This window comes from Eurypyga helias, unplaced genomic scaffold (assembly GCF_000690775.1).
Source record: "Eurypyga helias isolate BGI_N326 unplaced genomic scaffold, ASM69077v1 scaffold5001, whole genome shotgun sequence".
In the NCBI taxonomy this organism is placed as follows: Eukaryota; Metazoa; Chordata; class Aves; order Eurypygiformes; family Eurypygidae; genus Eurypyga; species Eurypyga helias.
Window position 1 is genome coordinate 33625 of NW_010231404.1, and position 20627 is coordinate 54251.

Sequence of the window (20627 nt, forward strand, 5' to 3'; positions counted from 1 at the left end):
GATATGGCAGATTATTTTAAAATCCTAAACCTTCTTGAAAGGAAACTGTTGTAAGTCTGCATCTAGAATATTGCAAGTGCTTGCGTTTTAACCAAAAGCTGCAAAGATTATGTATTTCCAAATGTACTAAAATTAATATAACTCAGTATTTTTAAAAGGCAGTAATCCTTTACACTTATTTCTCACGAAGCACAGAGTGAGGAAGTGATAATTAAAGGCAATATAAATGGTAGGCAAGATGAAACAGATGGCTGTAACATAATTCTTGAGTCTTAACTGGCACTTAACACTAACTCTACTTTGAGTTTGACAAATACAATAAGACACCTATGTTGACATACACTTGGTGCACTTAACTACTTTTATTTATGTAACTGAGGTATTAAAATTGTCTTGAAAAGCAGACGTCTAAAGAAGAGAAAATGATCTGAGGAAGAGGATAGTAGTCATTGTTTTCTGTGTTCAATGATTAGTAGCTGTTGGGAGTTTTTTGTTTTTCTTCCAATATCCTTAACTTATAATTTCCATGCAAAGTCTCTGCCTTTACTCCTCCACTAGATAGGTAGCTTGGGAAGATGGGAGGAAATCCACCATTTCAGCAAGAATTAGTTACGAAGACTTTTTTGTAAATGAAGTGTAGGAAGCTAAAAGTGTGTGCATCTCACGCTGCGTATAGTACACTTTTAATATATACACTGTCATTGTACACAAGCATCTTGTATATACACCGACACCACCTTCACCAGGAAATTAAAAGTCAATAGATAATGAACCTTGTGCCGTATCTTCTCTTCCTCTAACGTAGATTTCACAGGGAATCTCCTCCATCACCCTGTCTTCTATGACTTGCTCGGGGCAGTCGTGCGCTTGTTTGAAAGTGTAACTACTTTTCTTGAATGTGCTATTAAACGTTTTCATTGGCTGAGGCTGCGCAAAATCATTGCGAAAGGGAAGTTCCATGGAGCTGAGGTTTGTCCTGCTTTGTTTTATATTAGAGGCCTGGGAGCCACAGTGGTGGTCATGAATGCACCTGGAAGCTGTCGAAGGGCGTCTCATTTTCTGATAGTTTTCAAGTTCTTCTGACAAATCCGCCAAATCTGCAGAAATTTCTTTGTCCCTCAGTGAAAACAGTTCGTAATGCGGAGGATCAAATACTTCCTGGAAGCCAGTCTTATTGAAAGCAGTCTTGCAAGCCATGACCTTTTTGCGAGGTTGTTTTACTTGCACTAGAATTGAAATGATGAGAAGAACTAAAACTATCCCTGACGTGATGCCAATGATTGTTCCATGAGTTCTGGTGATTTGTTCAAACAATCCAGATCTTCTCTTTTCTGCAAAGAAAAAAACAAAAAAAGTATCATTCTAAGGGTTTTTTTTCCACATTTTTGATCGTGTATTAAACCAAAGCAAGTATTGTGATTGCCACAAGTGCCGTATCCATGAAATGACTGAATGGCACTGGAAACCAGACCTCTATGTCAATGGGATTTATCATACCACATCTGTGCGTTTATTCAGCAAGTCTCATTCCCCGTCTGCGTTAATGCCTACCATGCAGTCAGTCAGCGGCAAGTGGAACTCTGAGGCCAGCGCATGCTGACTAAGCTGGGATGTGGCTTCAGTCCTGAACCCTCAGCTCATATTCCAAAATCCCTGAGTTGAAACAGGAGTTTATACAGCTACAGATGATGATTCTCCTACCACAATTTGCTCCTGCTGGTAACGTTCCTGTTGATGTCAGTAGAAGAAAATGTAGATTTAAAATTATCTAGGTCTTCTTTAAAAGTGAAAGGCTGTAGCGGTGATGCAAGGTTGGCTGTACTGCTTGTTTTCACACCTCCTGGCAATTTTAATGACTGTGTCTATTGTGTAAGTCTGTTACCCTTATTTCAGCACAGGGAGCTTTAACACAGACCCAGTGTGAACAGTCCGGTGATCAAACGGGGAGGGGGATGCGTGGGACCCAACCAACCCAACCATATGGCACTTTTGGCTAGTACTTCATATGAAAACACACAAGATGGCAGCATCAGAACAAGCTGGTTCTCTGTCCTTAAAATCCTTATCTGAAGATTAACATTTTCCAGTTGGATTTCTGTTCTGTAAACCTACTTGTTCTAGGGGGCTAAAAGAATTCTACACTTGAGACTCTGCAACATCCGCTAGGGGAGGAGAAAAAGCATTTAAGACTAAGTAGAAGAAAGTGTAGAAGCCTAAATGTTACATACTATTTTCAGGTATCTGGCACCTGGATATGTGTTATGCTCCTAAGTACTCCACACAGTGCATGGAGAGAGTTGTATACAACCATAAGCTCTGTGAAACGATAATCCATATACTACAGAGTCCCAGGGAACTGGCTAATAAGACATTATGTCTGAAATACAGTTCTGCTTCAGAGCTTAGACTGTTCGCTGAGAGTTATGTTTGTACTTTCATTGCCAAGGAGGGTATCTCCCCTTGTCCTGCTGAGCCTGGGTCTGTGTCACCGTATTTGTGGGAGGTACGAATTTCACTGCTACGGCAATTCTCTGCACCTAAGCTTCTTAATTCTTGGAAGATATTCTAAAGTTGTTACAGAAAAGTTGACATCTCCAGTCTCTTAAAAGATTGCTCACTGCTGAGTTCTGTATCTGTTTTTGTGTAACTGGGCTTAGGCATCAGGTAGGTCACAGTATGCTCAGATTTAGGTAGCTACTGATATAGACTAAATGGGAACTGCAGGAATTGGGCACAGTTGTGGGCCAGCCTTCTTTTTAAGGCTAGGTATTGCTTATTTGGTTGCATCAGTCTCCCTTCAGTCTATTCTAACTGGCAATATGGATCCAGTCTTCAACTGTCTTTCAATTATCTGCTGTGCAAGTATTAAAGCAGGATTTAGATTGTATTCAACATAAAACACGGTAGATGATTCAGCACTAGATGCAGCAATTTACAGACATTGGGAAAGATGCTTTCTTCACACTGTGATACATTTTTTATGGAATTCATTTTAAAGTATGGCAGTATATGAATGAGTGTGGATCCTAGGGAAGATTCCAGAAAGCAGCTGGTAGAGACAGCAGAGAGTTCTAGAATTGCACTTAAGAGGAAACACTGAACATTATCAAAGCTAAGGATTGTTTGGAGGAAGCTTACTTTGACACTGAAAACTTGGGAGTTATGGATCAGTTTGTTAATTGGAAAGCTTCCATAATATACCTTTCATTAGAGTATTTTAGTGGTGTGAATTACTTTTGTTTGCCCAAAATGCAATTTCAAAGTAATTTAAAAAAAATTATTTACTAAAAAATTTAAACTGTATTTGTGTGTTGAAAAGCCTTTTTATTTCAGTATATTCTGTAGGGAAGGTTTTGACCCTTCCTCCAGGGTCAATGGAGACATTTAAATCTACTGAACTCTTTCTGGACTTTTGTGTTCAGCCTATTTATGCCATTCTATTTGTCAAAAAAAAAAACCCCAAACCCAAGCTAAAGTTTGTTGGTTTATTGTTTTATTTTAACAAGAAAAACTGTTGACCTTAAACTGGTTTTGCTCCAACTCTGAAAATTCAGTTGTTGTTGAAGCACAGATGAATATATTTGTGCTTTAGCAGAATAACAGTTTTCTCAAATCATAAGAATGTTTGTTTCCTACAAAATCTGATACTGAAACAAGTCTTTAGTGTAATTGTGATGGTTTAAACAATATTCCCTTGCCCCATGACCTAGAAGCAGTGATTTACATGTGTCTGGTTTTCCTAAGTGATGACTTCCTGCTTCCTAACAATTCCTCCTTCCTCCCACCCTTTCTCACACCATATGTAGCAGTTTAATTTACTCTGAAATAGTCTATGTTTAGCAACTGAAAACAAATGTTTTAGAAATGTATTTGTCTTTAAGATTGTTGCTTCTGTTTCAGCCCTGACTTTTGGTGCTTGAAGGCTTGTCTGCCTTTTTCCAGCTCTATATTTTCTCCTCTAATAAAAAGTATTGCCTATCCCTACAATCCTTCCTTCATTTAAAGTTTAGAAATGGAAAGGATGCAGCACAGCCAATACTAAATTCCATTTCCTAGTAAGCTGACATCTTTTTAAAATAAAGGGTATAAGCTGAAGAGGAAGAAATTAAATTAAAAAGTAGCAAGATCAATATTCAGAATGCTTACATGTCTCCTGAGTTTAAATAAAAAATTTGGAACACCTTTCTAAGATTAGTAGAATAGCTGTCTTCAGCATATTTCCATGAAAAAGCCATTTCATGACTTCCTTGAAAAGCAAACTGACCAGCCTAGCTCATAAAGGCTATACTCGGCACTATATTCACCTCTGCAGTGATTTTCATCCCAAGGGTATGCACAGTTTTGAATGCCATTGCAGACTAAAGAATTATTGATGCACATGTTGCTATGGCAGAAGTAAGTGTTGCCTGAGCAGGGAGCTGCAGGAGAGAAGAGAAAGAAAACATTAGGAATTTTCAGTAATTGATGCACCGCCATAAAACTAGTAAATTCCTGTTATTTTTTAAACATGCATACTCATTCTTTATCTCTGTTTCAAACCCAATCACTTTTCCTGAACATCACTAATTATTGGGTCATTTAGTCTCTCTCTTCGTGTGGTTCCTTTCAGGTATATTACCAATGGTACAAAAAAAATTCTTGCTCAGGATGGGTAGCAGATAGACCGTCACACAACACAGATAATGGAAGAAGGCTTCAATGCTTGTCTTTAAAAACATAAAAATCGCACGCTCACCATCAATTATATATTTATTTAATCTGCTGTGCATCTGCTACGTAGATGGTATAGCTGGTTGTGAAGCAGTTCCCGAGCATCTGCATTTTAGAGCCCATTAATATCTTAAGGCAAATCAGATTTCAGGAGGACTGTTTCAGTAATTGCAAGAGATTTCAGTAACTGGAGGCATCTAAGTCACTCCTGCTTGTGAATCAAAGCTCTCAGATCCTCCCATTACAGCTAATGCAGGGATTAAGAGAGAGTACAGTTTAGCTTTTTATCTATCTATCTGTCTATATATAGTTAGAAATTTGAAAATAAATTCACTAGAAAGTTGCCCTAAAGATTTTATGTTTCCACGACAGTTTGTTATAGCTCCTTTACATTACAAAAATAGATTAAAAAAATAGTAATAATTCTCTTCAGGATGTTGTATAACATACATAGGGAATTCTTTATGAATTCAGGGCACTGGACAAGAAATTTATTTTTCTCTGTCTCAGTAATGTGGTATTTTTATGACAGAAATGTCTAGTATTAGTGGAGTCAGTTACATATTAAACAGCAAAGATGTGTGATCGACATTCTACTATTTGGTTTCATAGAAAGAATTTATTCTTCATCAGTCTGGATTCTCTGAAACTTCATGTGAGACCCAAAGGGTACAGCAGAGGAGGGTGACTAGTCCTGAACACAGGGTATTTCTCACTTAGTCCTTCCGTTAGGCTTCAGAGTCTCAGTGACAGAAAGAGGAGTTATGTCTGAGGGAAAATAAAATTCAAACCTTTAATTCTGAATGTGCATTCTCTAAATCTAATATGCATTGTCTTCTCATTTCTTACTCCACTGAATTTTGGTAATTTACGCTTGTTGGTTTTAAGCTTTTGATTAGCTTCCTGCTACTGCTCAACCCCTGGCAAAAGGTTCCATATAGCATTTTTATATAAAGCTTGTGCTTTAATTATAGTGCAAGTGCTGGAGTACTTCAATGTAATACAGAATGTATTTAAAGTGTATTTTGGAAGAGTTTATGTAATTTCTGTGTTTAAAAATGTAGCTATCACACATATATTCCTCGCTCAACTGACTTGAGAATGTAATTGTTTGGAAAGTAGATTTAGTCTGAAGAACACTGCTTTAAAATAAGATCGATGTTTCGGCAGGCATAGATCCATAGAACCATTTCATCCCTTCTGAATGAGATGTCATGCTAGGTGCAAGGAGGGTCAGGTGCCCTGGGAGGAATAAAGATGCAGTGAGTGGGCAGGGATGAGGCTGGGAAAACCAAAACCTACCTGGAGTGAATATGGTGAGGAACACAGAAGCCCTTCTTGTTGCCTTTCATCAGCAACAAAAAGGCAGCCAAGGAAAATATGGGGCTACTGAACACAGACCGGGGAGACTCCCTCGACGCCTGGGAAGTTGATAGAGTAAATAATTCTGGAAGCCATGTCCAAATGTATTAGGGATACAGAAATCATTGGGAGTAGTCAGCATGGATTTATGATGAGGAAATAATGCTTAACTATCCTGATTGCCTTCTATGATGAAACTACTAGCTTAGATGAGGAGAGAGCTGTGGATGCTGTATATCCTGACTTTAGCAAGGCTTTCAAAACTGTATTCCATAACATCCTTGTAGAGGAACTGATGAAATACAGACCGCACAGACGACAGGGAAGTGGACCGAAAACTGACTGAACTACCAGTCTTAAAGGATTGTGATCAGAGGCACAAAGTCCATCTGGAGGCCATCATTAGTGGGGTACCCCAGGGGTCAGTAGTGTGGCCAACACTGTTTAACCTCTTCTTTAATGAGCTGGATGATGGGATAGACTGCACCCTCAGCAAGTTTGCAGATGATACAAAACTGAGAGGAGTGGCTGACAGCCCAGACAGTTGTGCTGCTGTTTGAGACAGGCTGGAGAAAGAGTTTGGCAGGAACTTCATATAGTTCAACATAAAGTCCTGCAGTTGTGGAAAAGTAACTCCACGTATTTATACAGGCTGAGGGCCAGCCAGCTGGAAAGCAGCTCTGTAGACAAACACCTGGAAGTCCTGGTGGAGAAAAAGCGGAATGTGAGGCAGCGATGCACCCTTGTAGCAAAAAAAGCCAACAGCATCCTGAGCTGCATTAGGAAGAGCATTGCTGTCAGGTCAAGGGAGGTGATTCTTCCGCTCTGCTCAGCACTGGTGAGGCCACATCTGGAGTGCTATGCTCAGTGTTGGGGTCACTGGTACAAGAGAGAGATCCAGGGAAATGGCATGAAGATAAGGACTTGGAGCAGCTGATATGCCTGGTATGGGTGGCCCTGAGTGATTGTGGAGCCTCCATCCCCAGAGAAGTTCAGCAACTGACTGCGTATGGTCCTGGAAACCTGCTCTTCCTGATCCTCTCTGACCAGAGAGACTTCCTAGTTAGGCTCCTAAATCAACAGCCTTTTTTCAAGTTTTGTGCCCGCTTTGTTTCAAGGGCCAAGTCATTTTTCAGTGGGACTTTTTTTTTTTTTTAAACTTAAACCATCCAGTTACCTGGTAAATGGAAGAATAAAATCAAACACTTTCCTACATTCTGACTTATTTATGGTTTAACTGATTCACAAACTTCAACCATACAGTTACCTGGTAAATGGAAGAATAAAATCAAACACTTTCCTACATTCTGACTTATTTATGGTTTAACTGATTCACCAACTGCTACTGTTTAGCAAAAAAAATACAAGGGAACCCGGTTGTTGTGTTGTCAGTGGCCATGACCTGCAATTGATCAAGCATTGATGCTAAGGCAATGCACATCATTAATGGCTTAAGGCACAATGTCAGCATCGTCCAAAATTACGCTGCAATTAAATTCCAAAGGAATTCACGCCTTCTCCCTGAAGGACTAAATGATGACAGGCTAAAACTTATGCAAGAATATCAACCTAGATACGAAAAAGGGTATCCCAGACAACCTAAAGCAATTCATAGGAACAAGAAGATGAACTCACCATTTTCAACTATTATACATATATAATGGGAGAAAGGATAATAATTGAAATGGAAATGTTATGATGCAGACTACAAAATAAAAGGTTGTGGGCCTTATTGGCACATGTGGGGAGAAAAGACTTAGGTAGTTTTTCCTTCTGAATTTGGAAAAAAAGATTGGGCAAGCTTTACTTTATAAAGGATAAATAGGATCATTGTTCAAAAATAGCTTAAAAAGGCTATGTATGTAATAGACTACACAACCTACTACAGTATTTCAGACTGTGAGATAAAGGAGGATCTATGAAGTTTGTGCCCAGAGTGGTTGTCATGGATCCATGTGTATCTGCTGGTGTTTCAATATGGATCTGTACAGAGCTGCAGTTCTGGAGGCACAGAGGAAGAATGATGATGTAAGACGCTTTCCCCATTCAGGGAAATAAGGAGTTTTTTCATGTTTCTGTATTTCTGGATGATGCACTTCTGCTGCTGCTTCTCCATCCACCAGCACAGTCTCTATTTTACATTCTTGTGTAAGTCTCTTTAACAGTTACTTGAGATGGCTTTTGTTCACAAGTTCATAAAGATAGGACAAATGGACTTAATTTTCCTTTCATTATTTGGGGAGTACAAAGTCTAGAAGTCACAATGATTGATCAGTTCCAGTCCAGGACTTCAAGGACATAGCTGGACTCTTCTCGTAACAGCTGCCTAAGACTGGTACAGCATTCACGGTGTTCTTTGTATCTAGCGTTATTCATGGATTGAATCAAGCCCAAAATCAAATACATTGATTTTTAACATTGCCGTCAGCTGAATTACTTAGTCAAATCTGCAAGCAGCACTAGGTGTGTGTGATAGGTGACTGTCATGCAGAATTAGTTCATTTATGTAAATCTTTGCAGAAATATTGATTGTTTTCAATGTTGGCTTCATATCACTACAAATCATTAGTAAGGCAGAAGAGAAAAATAGCTTAATGATCTGAAAATAAGATAAGCACAGATTCACTATTTTCAGTTAGAAAAATTGCTTATCACTAGATTATTTAGAATATATAAAGCATTTTCCAGACACGTACTTCTAAATCACCCTGTCCAAGAAAGACAGTATCTCAAGTTAGAAGATAAAGAAGAATAATGAGAATAATGACGTACGTACCTTCGCAGATTTTTCTTCTGCCAATGACTTTTGAGTTGCTTTAAAATCATAACTTTGGAAAGTTATCTAGCTTTAGGAGTAGTTACTGTTTCAGTCTCTTGTAGTTTAAAAAAAAAAAATAAAAAAATTTGAACCCTTCTTCCCCCAAAAAACCTCAATCTCAGCAACAAAAAAAAAAACCCAAAACAAACCACTCCAAGATTTATAACATACATGGGTAATTTCCCTGGCACAGTTCGTAGCATTTTCTAAAGTGAAAGCTAGAATAACTTGCACTCTCACTAACTGTAATAGCTGTATTTAAATAAAAGCTGCTGGAAAAGCAGTTATAAATTTTGCAAGCAAGTTGTGCTTAAAACTAGTATTTACTGAAATTCACAATACATAACGTTTATTAAATGCCTACTGTAGGTTAAACAATGGAGCAGAAACATGCAAGTGTTTCTTACTACCATGTACAGAAAGTAAGCAGTAAGCTATTGCTCTTCTAAGACTCTGTTAATTTCAAAAGGTTGTTTTACAGAAAGTGACTTTTCTCCCACGTTAAACTTTACTGTTTTATGGAGCAGAATATCAAATTTACTTGTAACCTGAACTGTTTTGCGAGGTGTGGTGCCCACGATCCCTTTCAGGGCTGGCTCCAAGACATGTTAGTTCTGTGAAAAACATTATTTCTTTGACAGCAAATCCCTATGACTTATTCTTCAAGCAGAACTTTTTTAAAACCTTTAGCAAAAGCATCAGTCTGACCTCCTGAAGTGGTAGGTATGTTTTATTCAGCTCTCCCCATGTAGCTCAGCTCTGCTCTGCAGTTCAAACTTAGCCTATTTTTGTGCTGAAGATGCCACTTATTTTCAGGTTCTGCAGTGTGGACAGTGTTGTCCTTCATAAGCAGGGGAGGCAACAAAATTCCATGAAGTTCAGAGACAAAGCACTTAGAAGAAAGTCTCACAAAAAGCATGCGTTCAAGAAACATCTTAAATTACAGTGAGAATAAAAACTATCTTTACCCCAGGCTATGGGACCCAAACAGAAATCCAGATTGCCTTCACAGGTCTGCTTTTAAAACAGTGCCTTCTTAAGTAAATTTGAATTTAACTGCTTATCCACCACTGTGCAACACAACTGGGCTTTGCTGAGGGAGCATGTGTGGGATCGTTCACAGCCATGTGCTGCGGAGAAGGAGGCAGCAGCTGAGGGGTAGCTGGAGTGGGTGTAGTTCCAGATCCGAAACTGAAGGTAGGGCTGTGGATAGGAGGATCCAGACTCTGCCGGATCACATGTGTTTCTACCTTTCTGAACATCCCATGTGGCTGGAGAAGAGCTTCTTGGGGTGCTTGGCTGGGCACTGGAAGATGGGGGCCAGTGAGAGAGCACACTTGAGTCCCACCGCTGTCTTTTTAAGTAAGCCTGTGCTCATTTGTAGAACTCTTGGAGAAGGACATAGCCTAGGGCTGTATTACTACTGAATTCAAATGAAAAATAAACCTTTTACGAATGGAGGAAAGCTTTTCTTCAGGAATATGCTTATAACTGTAACAAGCAAGTATTTAATTTGCCTGCTAGTATGAAAAGGAAACAGAAACCACCTTTCTTCATGTGTTCCTGCTGCATAATATATAGCTGATGCTTTTCCTGGAATACCTGAAGTACCCTGATACGAGGAGAACAGGCACCTTAAAATCTACTTACGATCCACAAAGGAAGTGAACAGCATTCTGAATCTGCTTAGCCTGCTGCCTTCGTCTGCCCACATTCGCACCACGCCTGTCCCAGTCTGCAGCATGACGTCGTTTGCCACGGTGCTGCAAAACTTTGCCTTCAGGTTTTCAATAGAACTACTTCCATCGTAGACAGCCACAAAGTTTCTTTTGCATTCGTTTGAATGCTCCATTTGATAGTCAAGAAAACGCAAATAAATCTGTTAGAAAAGAGAAATTAATGTCTTTAGGAAAAGTAATAGAGAGAAGACAGTTTTGTCTCTTAGTAAATCTTGAGTAAGATGCTTTGTACTCTTACACAAGTGTGTAACTCCCAAGTCACAACACCTTGCCATTTAATGAGAAAATGTAAAGTGGAGTATTTAAATGTGGAGTATTATTTGAAATTTGTCTTAAGTATCTGTTTCATGTCTTCCCCCCTCCCCAAAACAACCTTTGCTCAGTAATTTACTTTGATATGTATTTTCGCTCCCCTTGGAGAAAAAGTAGAAAGCCACAGGCTTGCTGCAGAAAGCCCTAAGCAGCTCTGCTAAACGTGCAGCCTGTTACTCCAGGAGGGATATGAGAAACGCATAAATGCCCCCAAAGAATTTTAATGGTATTTTGACTGCTCTCCTTTCGTTGTAATTCATAAAAACAATGCGAAAATATAAGAAAAGGAGACTAGTCAGAAAAGCTCTGAAGTAAAATAAGGAAATTGTAATTTGTTGCTGAAGAATGAAAGCTGATTACTGAACAGTAGCAGTGTGATGTGGGACGTAAACCGTGAAGTCAAGAGTAATTTGAATAAAAATGGAAGCAGGAGTAAAGCGGCTATCTAGGAAGAGTTAATAAGTTTGTAGGAAGAGTTAGTAAGTTTAAGCCAATCTTAATTTCTCCAAAAGCAGAAATCTAATTCAGGAGAAGGCAGTATATGTGGCAGAACGTATGCAAGGAAATCAGAAGAGCAAGGTGGCACCGAGGTCTCCCGCTCTGTGGGAGGGGTGCTCTTCCTCTGGCCATGAGGTCGTCACTATGTCCCTCAGATAAGCTTGAGCCTGGGCTGTGTGAATTTTTAGTACGCTATACAATTACTTCTCTGGCTGATACTGTGGATGCTAAAAGCCTTTTGCACAGTGCGGTTCTTCATGCATCTGCCTAATGACAAGAATCTCAAACTCCGGCCTGAGAAGCACGGAGACTGAGCAGATGAATAACTTGCTAACTGCTGCTATCGTACCTGGTTTTTTGCCCTTTTGCTATACCTCACTTTTAACCTCAGCTATTGCCAAAGCCTTTAAAACTCAATTTTACACAATTCACTAAACCAAAATCAACCCCCTCTGTGTGGGGACAAAAAGATACCACCACATACACTCAACAGGCTCTACTGAAAACAGTCAGAGAGCACAGCAGAAGACAGGCGACACTTCACACCCTGCCTCTTCCCACCCAGCGTTTTCCAGAGGCAGGTTGGCAGTACTGTCCCCTTGTACATTCTGTGAAAAGGTGCAGCCTGGGCCATATCATCTCATGCTGCCTCTCATTGTGCTGTGATTTTATATTTCTTTTTTTTTTTTTTGCCTGCTGTCATTGTTAGATTTACTGCCAGAAATTCTCAGCTACACTGAGAACGTGTGCTTCTGTTGACGTCCTCTCACAAACACGGGTGCGAGCTGTAAGTGCTAGTATTTGGGCTGAGAGACTGTATTTTCATTTAATGATTGCCTTTATATATCTGCTGTGAAATTACAATGGAAGCTAAAAATAAATTATCACACTTTTAGTAGATCTAGTGTGTGTATGAAAACAAAGGAATAATTCCATTAAAAAAGCTCAGCTCTGCAAAAGCTCCTCTTGGTTAGTGTGTTAGGCAAGTAAATACAAAAGGTCCTCACTCTTAGATTATGCTGATTATTTTAGTAATTTTCTGAAATTTGGAGTTAATTTATTAAATATCTGTTATGCAGATTTTAAGAGTCCTTTTATTGCTGCAGTTGTGTCAGTTTAAAAAATTTATTTTTATTACAGAATCAAGTTGAGGAAATTAAAAATGTCTATGCTTATTTTCCTCAAGAGACTGCACCACATCAAACCTAATGGACTTTATCATCATAATTCTGCCAGAACTGAAGCTTGACAAACCACTGTCAGAATACTAAAAATTATTTTTCTGTAATGTTTTAACTCAATAATTTAGGATGATGATCTAATCTCAGGCCTGACCCAACTATAACTTTGCCTTCTGGCAACATTCAATAATTTATTAAAATACTTAAGCGTAAGACCTGGTGCACTCAAGTGGTAATGTAGAGAGAAAATGGTTTTATTATTGTTTCTGGAAGAACTGCTACTATTACTTAGACTAGTATAGGGCTCTTGGGAGTTGAGTCACTTCCTCAAAGGCTCAAATATATTAATGCAGTTTTAGTTTCTTTCTTGTCTTGTTCTCTTATTACTGTCTTTTAGGCTGCTGTTTAAGAACTAATGTGGAAGTTGGTGAATGGGGCTGGTTAGTTAACTCTTTGGATGGGGTAAGAAGGCAGAGAGTAGGTTTGTCACCTTGGCAGCTACTGCTTAAAAATATCTTTTGGTTTTTATGTACATGCAAGCTTTAACACACATACAGTAGCAAAATTACAGATGTGTATGCTGTATGGAGGCAAAAAAATGTATTCTTTAGTGCAACTGAAGTTGCACCAAGTATAACCATTAAGAAGTGCTGGACTGTGAATTAGACTTGGGAGTAATAAGGACATGTTCTGTTGACTTTAAACAGAACCGAATTCTCCCAACAGAACCACTGGAGGCAAAATTTTAAACCATGGCAGCAAGATTTACTGGAATTTATCTAAGCTGTTAGCCAGAATTTTTGCCTGCGGTCTTCCAATAAAACCAGAATCCAAGTCAAATGACCTTGAAAACTGTTGCCTAAACAGTTTTCACAGTTATTTTGGTTTTTAAGTTTCACCTAAAAGGAAGTAAACACTGTGGACCTGCTGTATAAATTTAATTTCAGAAACAATCCTCTATCTGGATTTCCTAAGCCACTGATACATAATTCATTTCAGTGAAAGTGAGATGATATGCAAATCACAGCTAGCGACTATTACCTGTACTAATGACTTGGAAACCCATTATATGCTGAATGATACGAGCAAAACCCACCTTAGCATTTGGAGTAGCCTTAATTGTCCATATGCAGTCAACTGCTTGGCCCGGTTTTGTTTTTCCTTCTTGTTCTACTTGACTGGAACGTACTATTCCATCAGCTCCCGAGAGCTCAAATTGGCAGTCTAGGGAGAACATATACCTTGCTGTCAAATGCAATACGATATTAATTTAAAATTTCATGTATAAGGAAATTGTTACTAGAATACTAGACCTGGGATGGGATTTAAAATACCTCCTAGGTAAGTGAAGTCAGGATCTGTAATAGAAAGAAGTCATGAATCACAGGGGCTATCAATGCTTGAGAATCACTTCAAGGTTTAGTATAATCTGAAGATTATGTCCATTTTTTATTATGCCACAATAAAAATTGCCAGAAAGTTTACTGAATCGATTGGAGGGTACAGAAACTTTTTTTTTTAGGTAATAACATTATTCCACAAAATCTGACCTTATCTGAGTAAGACAATTTTATGCTGACAGCTCAGGTTTCCAGCATAACACCAAAAATTACTATTTGCTACTTTGTTACCTTCTGAATTTAGCTATGCCAGTTTTCACTGAAATCACTGGAGCTCCACAAGAGTACGGTGGATCTTTCCATGTGCATCATTTTTATCAACTGCTGTCTGCCTAGTTCTGAACATTTTGAGCTGGGGTAGATTAGCAGAATACATTAACACTTTCAAATTGATAATTGGTATTAACAAAGAATATAAAGAAGGACAGATCAATACGAAAGGTACTTTTTCCTTGGATACCAAGGCCTCTTCTATTAGTCCAGGTAGCAGAGTTCTAGACATTGTTTCTGAAGCAGACTTTCACCTTGATTGCTCCTCTACCTTCTCTCTTCTAAATGTGACATGTAGGTAGTGTACGTATCTGTAGTATATACTGTAGTATTATAGTAGTGAGTTAGGAATATACTTTTTCATAATGGTTAACTAATGGTACTTCACTGGGAGTAGGGCTAGGCTAAAAATGAGTCTGTGATAGGTTGGGATGTCCAAGGCTTACATTTCAGTGATCAGGTTAGTGTTTCCCTGCAAATCATCAGCACAGAAACTCGCAAGATGCACCCATTTGCAGCTGTGGAACAGAAAACCACCACAGAAATCATGCACATCATTGTGTGTGTGTGATGTTAGTCTATGCAAAGAAAGCACGAGTTCATGCAAAAGTGCATGCTTGTTTTGTACAAAATTCTTTTTCAAATGAAGATTCAGAATTGGGCTCTATCTGTGGACCTCTGAATGTTGCTCTGTAGGGAGTTTATCGCTTATCACTGAGCTTATGGCTCAGTACAGCTGAGAAAGTGCCATCTTTGCCCTCTTCTGTTTTAGTTACCTACAGTGAAATCTATGATCGCTATATGCAAAATTCTGCAAGATACTTTCAACCTTCTTTGTGAACTGGTGTTTTCAATGAAGTGAGGGTGTATGGGCATGTCCCCTTCCATTTTCACAGCCCCGAAGTATTTTACCACACTCCACATGAACGTAGAGGAAACAAATGGGAAGACAAATATCAATCTTCCAGTTGCTGCAATCTATTGTGAAAATAATATACAGTTTAAATGTGTATTTAAAGTTCCAGCCTGGAACTAGGCTAAGTTAGGCTTGAAAGTGATGTTAACAAAATGGCTTTGGAAATGGACTTAAGAAAATACCTAAGTACTGCCCCTGTGAAAACATTTTGGCACGTTATTCCCAGTGGACTGGTCACCATGTTAATCTGAAGAGTTTCCAAGTCTAAATCCCTAGCAAGGTATGCAGTTCTACAGGCAGTAATACATAATCATGTACAGTGTTTTCTTGTGCTGTAGGGGTAAAGATGACATTAAAAAGTTATGCCTGTGGATACATTTATAGTAGTAGCAGAGCTGACATTTGTACATTGTCTTTTTTCCCAAAAGACAATAAAATGCAGATAACTACACGTATAGTATCAATGCACAAGGACATCAGGTCAAATTTTCTTGTAAAAAATTGCCCTGCCAGATTTAAGTGGCCCCACGGAGCAGATGTACTATTTCTTTGTCTAAAGGCATTGTCAGCATGTTATACTCTCCTCCATACCCCGGAAACTACAGAGTACTTTGAGCCAAGGAACAATTCTGTTGTCTGAGCCTGTCAGAGGAAGAGCCTGTTGAGGAAGTCTAGTTATACTGACAGATGGTGCTTGGACCGTACAGGTATTTCCTCTGGCTTTTCAGAATGGAGATCTTAAATGTTTTGTGTCTGGCTGGAAGTAGTACTGTAGATTTGCTTCAGGTGTTTTTGTCATAGTGTCTTATATTCCTAGAAGACAGGCTGTTGAAAATGCAGCTATTTGTCTATGTAAATGCTCCTTCCATTACTATTACTGGTGAAACTGGGACAGGTAAGAGTAACAAAGAGCGAAGTTGCTAAAGCCTTTAGCATGAAAAAGATCCACTGACTTCTTCCCTAGCAAACTCTAGACCTTTAATTCCCTTCAGTCATATTCCAAAGTGGTTTTAGTCAAGTATGGTGTATGGTGTAGGATTAGCGGGACTGAGACTGTAATTCTCACACTGCCTTCATAAACACTTAGGAAATACAGCCTTAGACTGCCAGCATAAACACGTCCAGAGTTCAGTGGGAGCAGATGGTCATTAACTCAGTCCAAATTTTAGGCATCTTTACCTGGTATAAATGAGTACTTTGCTTGAAATCCCTTTCCTTCCAGCTCCTCATCAGAAGTAAACTTGATCCACATAAATCTCCCTGTTGATCTAATTAGTGCAGGACTTTTCAGACCACAGTAACGATTAATGAGAGGGGAGAACCCAAAAGGTCCATCTCGAACCTCCAGATGATCAAACCGACATTCAAAGGAGGGTTCTATGTAATAAGGTTCATCAAAGGTCAACTCAATTCTTTGTCGTGGAGCAGCTAGACATAAAAAATCAAGGAAAAGATTAAATGAAGATCTCTATAAAAACCACATGAAGACATGAAATAATGAAGACAGAGGCTTCCAAAAGAGCAAACTAAAAAAGAGATTGGAAACTTCTCAAATGCATCTGGAGGTCTGCTACAAAAACTCAGGTACACTGTTATCAAAACTTTAAAAATTACTGTTGAAGATACTTTTTCAAGGAATTTTGTGGATATTTTTGCTTGCTTATCTTCATTGTTGAGCATTCAGAAATGACATAAATTTTATGCAGTGCATGTAACACATATTAACATATATGCAAAGGTATTCAAATAAGGCTTAATATTAAGACATAAATTAAACTCAGTATTTAGTGAAAGCAAAGTACACAAAAAGGACAAAATATTGAGGAATGCAGAAAAGAATGGAAAAGAAACAAAGAACTACTCACTGGTATATTTCCTAAACCTTAAGCCCAAATTTGGAGATCCTTTGGCAGGAGGCACCTTTTATTAGAACATTCAGATAAATACTTTATATATATTATTAATATGCAATGTTGGCAAGTCTGAACCAGTGACAGCCTAACATCAGGATTTGGATCAGACCCCTAAATCCTGATGAGGTGCAGCTCTGGCTACTTTGTGCCCGGACTTTCACATCTGTAGTTTGGAACTGTCACCTCACACTGTATGGACAGCTTTGGTGTTTCTTGCTCTTGTCATCTACTGAGCTACATGAACTTGATACTGATATGCACCTGGAACGACAGCACTGAAGGATCACATGCTGTCTGCTCCTTCTGAATGCAAAAAGGATTCACTACGTGTCTCTAACACACCGTTGAGACCTTACGCCTTCCTTGCACAGCAGCTAAAAATGTGAGTAGCTGTTGGCACATGCTGGCAGGGGGCCACAGGAAGGACCGTATCTTGGCTACAAATCGTGGAGGACCTTGGTCTCGCGCAGGCACCCAAAACGCTTCTGTACGAGGACTGTGAGGACAGAGGTGTAGAAACTGATTCTGTGCCCCACGGAAACTGCCCTGCGCAAGAGAGCTCCAGCAACAGAGACGGTGTGCCTGAACTCTGAAGCTGGGCAGGACATCTGCTCTCCCATGCCCTCACCGGCACGCAGGATGCAGAAGTGTGTGCGTACGAGCCAGAAAGAGGGCGTCTACAAACCCGTCCTATGTTGTACAAATAAAACTTAAACATACTGCTTGAAATATTTCAATTAATTGATACGAATCTGATGATTAAACTGACTAACACTTTTAGCTGACTACAGTGGTTTTGGGAGCATTCTAATAAGAGGAAAAAATAATTAGTATGTCCCAAGTCTTGCAGCCTTTATCCAAGATATTCTCATTGGAATGCCGTTTCATTCCAGTTAATGAAATTTTTTTGTCCTCATCACATCATTTTAATAGTGACCTTAGGAGTGCTAACAAATCTCCATATTTTTAGTACAGCGCTATGGCAGTCAGATGTGTCTTTTTTTGCTAATAAAAGACAGCATATTTTCTGCTTGTGAGATAAGGCAGAATAGCACCGTATAGTATGAAGAGAGTCTTCAACCATCTTTCCCAGTTTATTATCAGCAATACTGGAAGTGATAGTAAGATAACAAGCCACAACTTTTATCTTAATAGTTCTGTGCCTTCATAGATTACAGTAGATCTGATGCTGCCTTTTCTGGCTGTGAGAGTATGTCTTATTCCGTATAACTAATTCCTGAATGTTTGCATTTTCTATTAATTTGTTGTTATTACCTCAGAGAGCAAATTTAGCTTCTTGTTCAACCAAATGACTGTGGAATTGATTATATTACCAGCACGGGTACGCAATACTTGACTGTAGAGTAAAACGACACATTTTTAACAGTCCAAGCTTATACATTTAACAGGAAGATTACAAGACAACCAAACAGAAATACAACGTGTACCTTCTAAGATATAGATGCACTCTTGATTTGGGGGGTACATGTTAGGGTAGTTTGGTGAAGCAAAATGTCCTCCATTACTTGTCCGTACCCAGTTGTCGCACTGGGTAGGAGGGATGCGATTCACTCCAATATTTTGCCCACCTTAAGCAGAAAAACAAAGTGATGAAATAAATTTCTCTTGCAAGCATGCAAATTTGATTCTGCAAAAGTAAAACACTGACAGAACACATATCCTAGAATAGAAGAAAGTGATTTATTTTGGTTGCAAACTGTCTTATATGCTACTTGTTAATATCTAGCTAGGAAAATCTTATGTTGAATTTAGTGATGTGGTACATCATGAAGAGATCACAGTTTTTGAATACCAAATATGTCCAGTAATCCTTGGGTAGGGAAAAGAGAGTAATTTTTTTTTTTTTACCCAATTCAGTTTAGATTTTTTGGATGTTCTTTCTAAATCGAATAGTCACAGTGGCTGCCAATACAGCAGCATTAGTTTATGGCTTGTCTTCTCCATTCCTATGCAAATATAATCCAAGATATTTGATAGCTTTTACTATTTTTGGCCCTGATTCCAGAGTATACTGAAGTACATGACCCTTAGGTTGAATATCTATTTACAATAACTTGTTGGAATACAGAATGCTTATTATAATATGTAAATACACTAAAATACAGCAAAGGTAGTTAATGCAAGTACTAGCAATAGGTAGATTGCACTGGTAGCTAAGGCTCTCATATAATATCAAAGCTCCTTTCTGGGTGTACAGGGAAATACGATCCTTGACTGAGATCATGCGGTCTACTGAGCTAGTGCTGAGAGAACAACAGAACTGGAGAGAATAAGACACAGGCTATGTGGTTTCTTCCAGATTTTTCCTAAACCTCACAGAGTGCTCTCATGATGTTATTTATATTTATGCAGTTTTTCTCTGCAGACCTTTGAGAGGGAGTCCATGCTGACACAGGTCTTAGCTGCCTCCAGTAAACTACACCACCTTCCACCGGCATCTTGGCAGCTTTTTTATTTATGGGGGTCAAAACTTAGTCTCTCCTGCAGAAATTGTTCACGGAAATTCTGTAGGTGTCAGTTCAAAGAATTCTTCTCTCCTGTGTGGGGGTTAATCCCACATATGAGAAAATAAGGTTTGTGAAACTGATGCCTTCCTCACTCGTCAGGCTTCAAAAATGTTTGTGGGTGGACTATTTGAAAAGCTTGTTGTCAGATACAGAAAACATGAATTTCCGTGGTGTTTTTTTCCCCACTTCGGTTAAAGTTACGCAGAATTTTAACTGGGTAAGTGAACTTCTGTGTTCTTTGTGACTACATGGCTTTGATCAGTTGGAAAAAAATGCAGTAAATAAGGGGAAAATGGAAAATACTGGAACTCACGTTGATAGTACAAGAGCTATTGATACCTGAATACAAATACTTTCTTTCACTTACACTGCTTAATTAAAAATTATGAAAGTGTTACATTTTTGAAAGAAAATCATCAAACCAAAATTATACCTTGTGTCTTCTGTGCCACGGCAATCCCTTCCACTACAAGGATTGTCACTAGCAACACTGATGAGAGAAATTGGACAGGAAAACATCAGCAGTTCATCAAAATTATATACCATCTTCTGCAGTCCTGATTCATGCAAATCCTAGAATCACTAACCAAAGCAACTCAGAACATACACAAATACTAATTCGTTTATGTGCTTTCTTGAAATTTCAACATTAGAAAACCAGTGCAGTCTAAATGCAATGTCAGTTCTTCCAGGTTCCTTAAGAAACCGTGTATGAGAATACCAATTTATTGTTTGAGGGGACTTTAGGAATATTTTCTAGAGTATCTATTAATTTGCAGGCATTTTATAAAATTAAATTATAACTATCTTCTATATATAACTTTTATGTGCTGAAACAAGATGTTTCACTGCTATATGGAACCATATTTATCCTAAAACTCCATATGCGTAACATGTACAAAAGAATTCTCCAGCTTCCAAGAAATCGATCAGGACCACAGGAGACACCGCACGGTCTCCTCCCAACATGGCTTTCAGGA

At 38.7% G+C, this 20627-nt stretch overlaps 1 protein-coding gene across 1 annotated transcript; it reads right to left on the reverse strand.

Moving 5' to 3' along the window:
* Positions 1 to 343: 343 nt before the first annotated feature.
* On the reverse strand, positions 344 to 20137 carry NETO2 (neuropilin (NRP) and tolloid (TLL)-like 2; the record flags this gene model as incomplete). Its single annotated transcript, XM_010161057.1, has 8 exons — positions 344 to 1331; positions 4305 to 4418; positions 10541 to 10769; positions 13717 to 13844; positions 13934 to 13978; positions 16386 to 16634; positions 18568 to 18708; positions 20081 to 20137. Coding segments are annotated over 8 exons (1544 nt in total), but the record flags the coding sequence as incomplete, so codon positions are not given.
* Between the last annotated feature and the right edge of the window lie 490 nt (positions 20138 to 20627).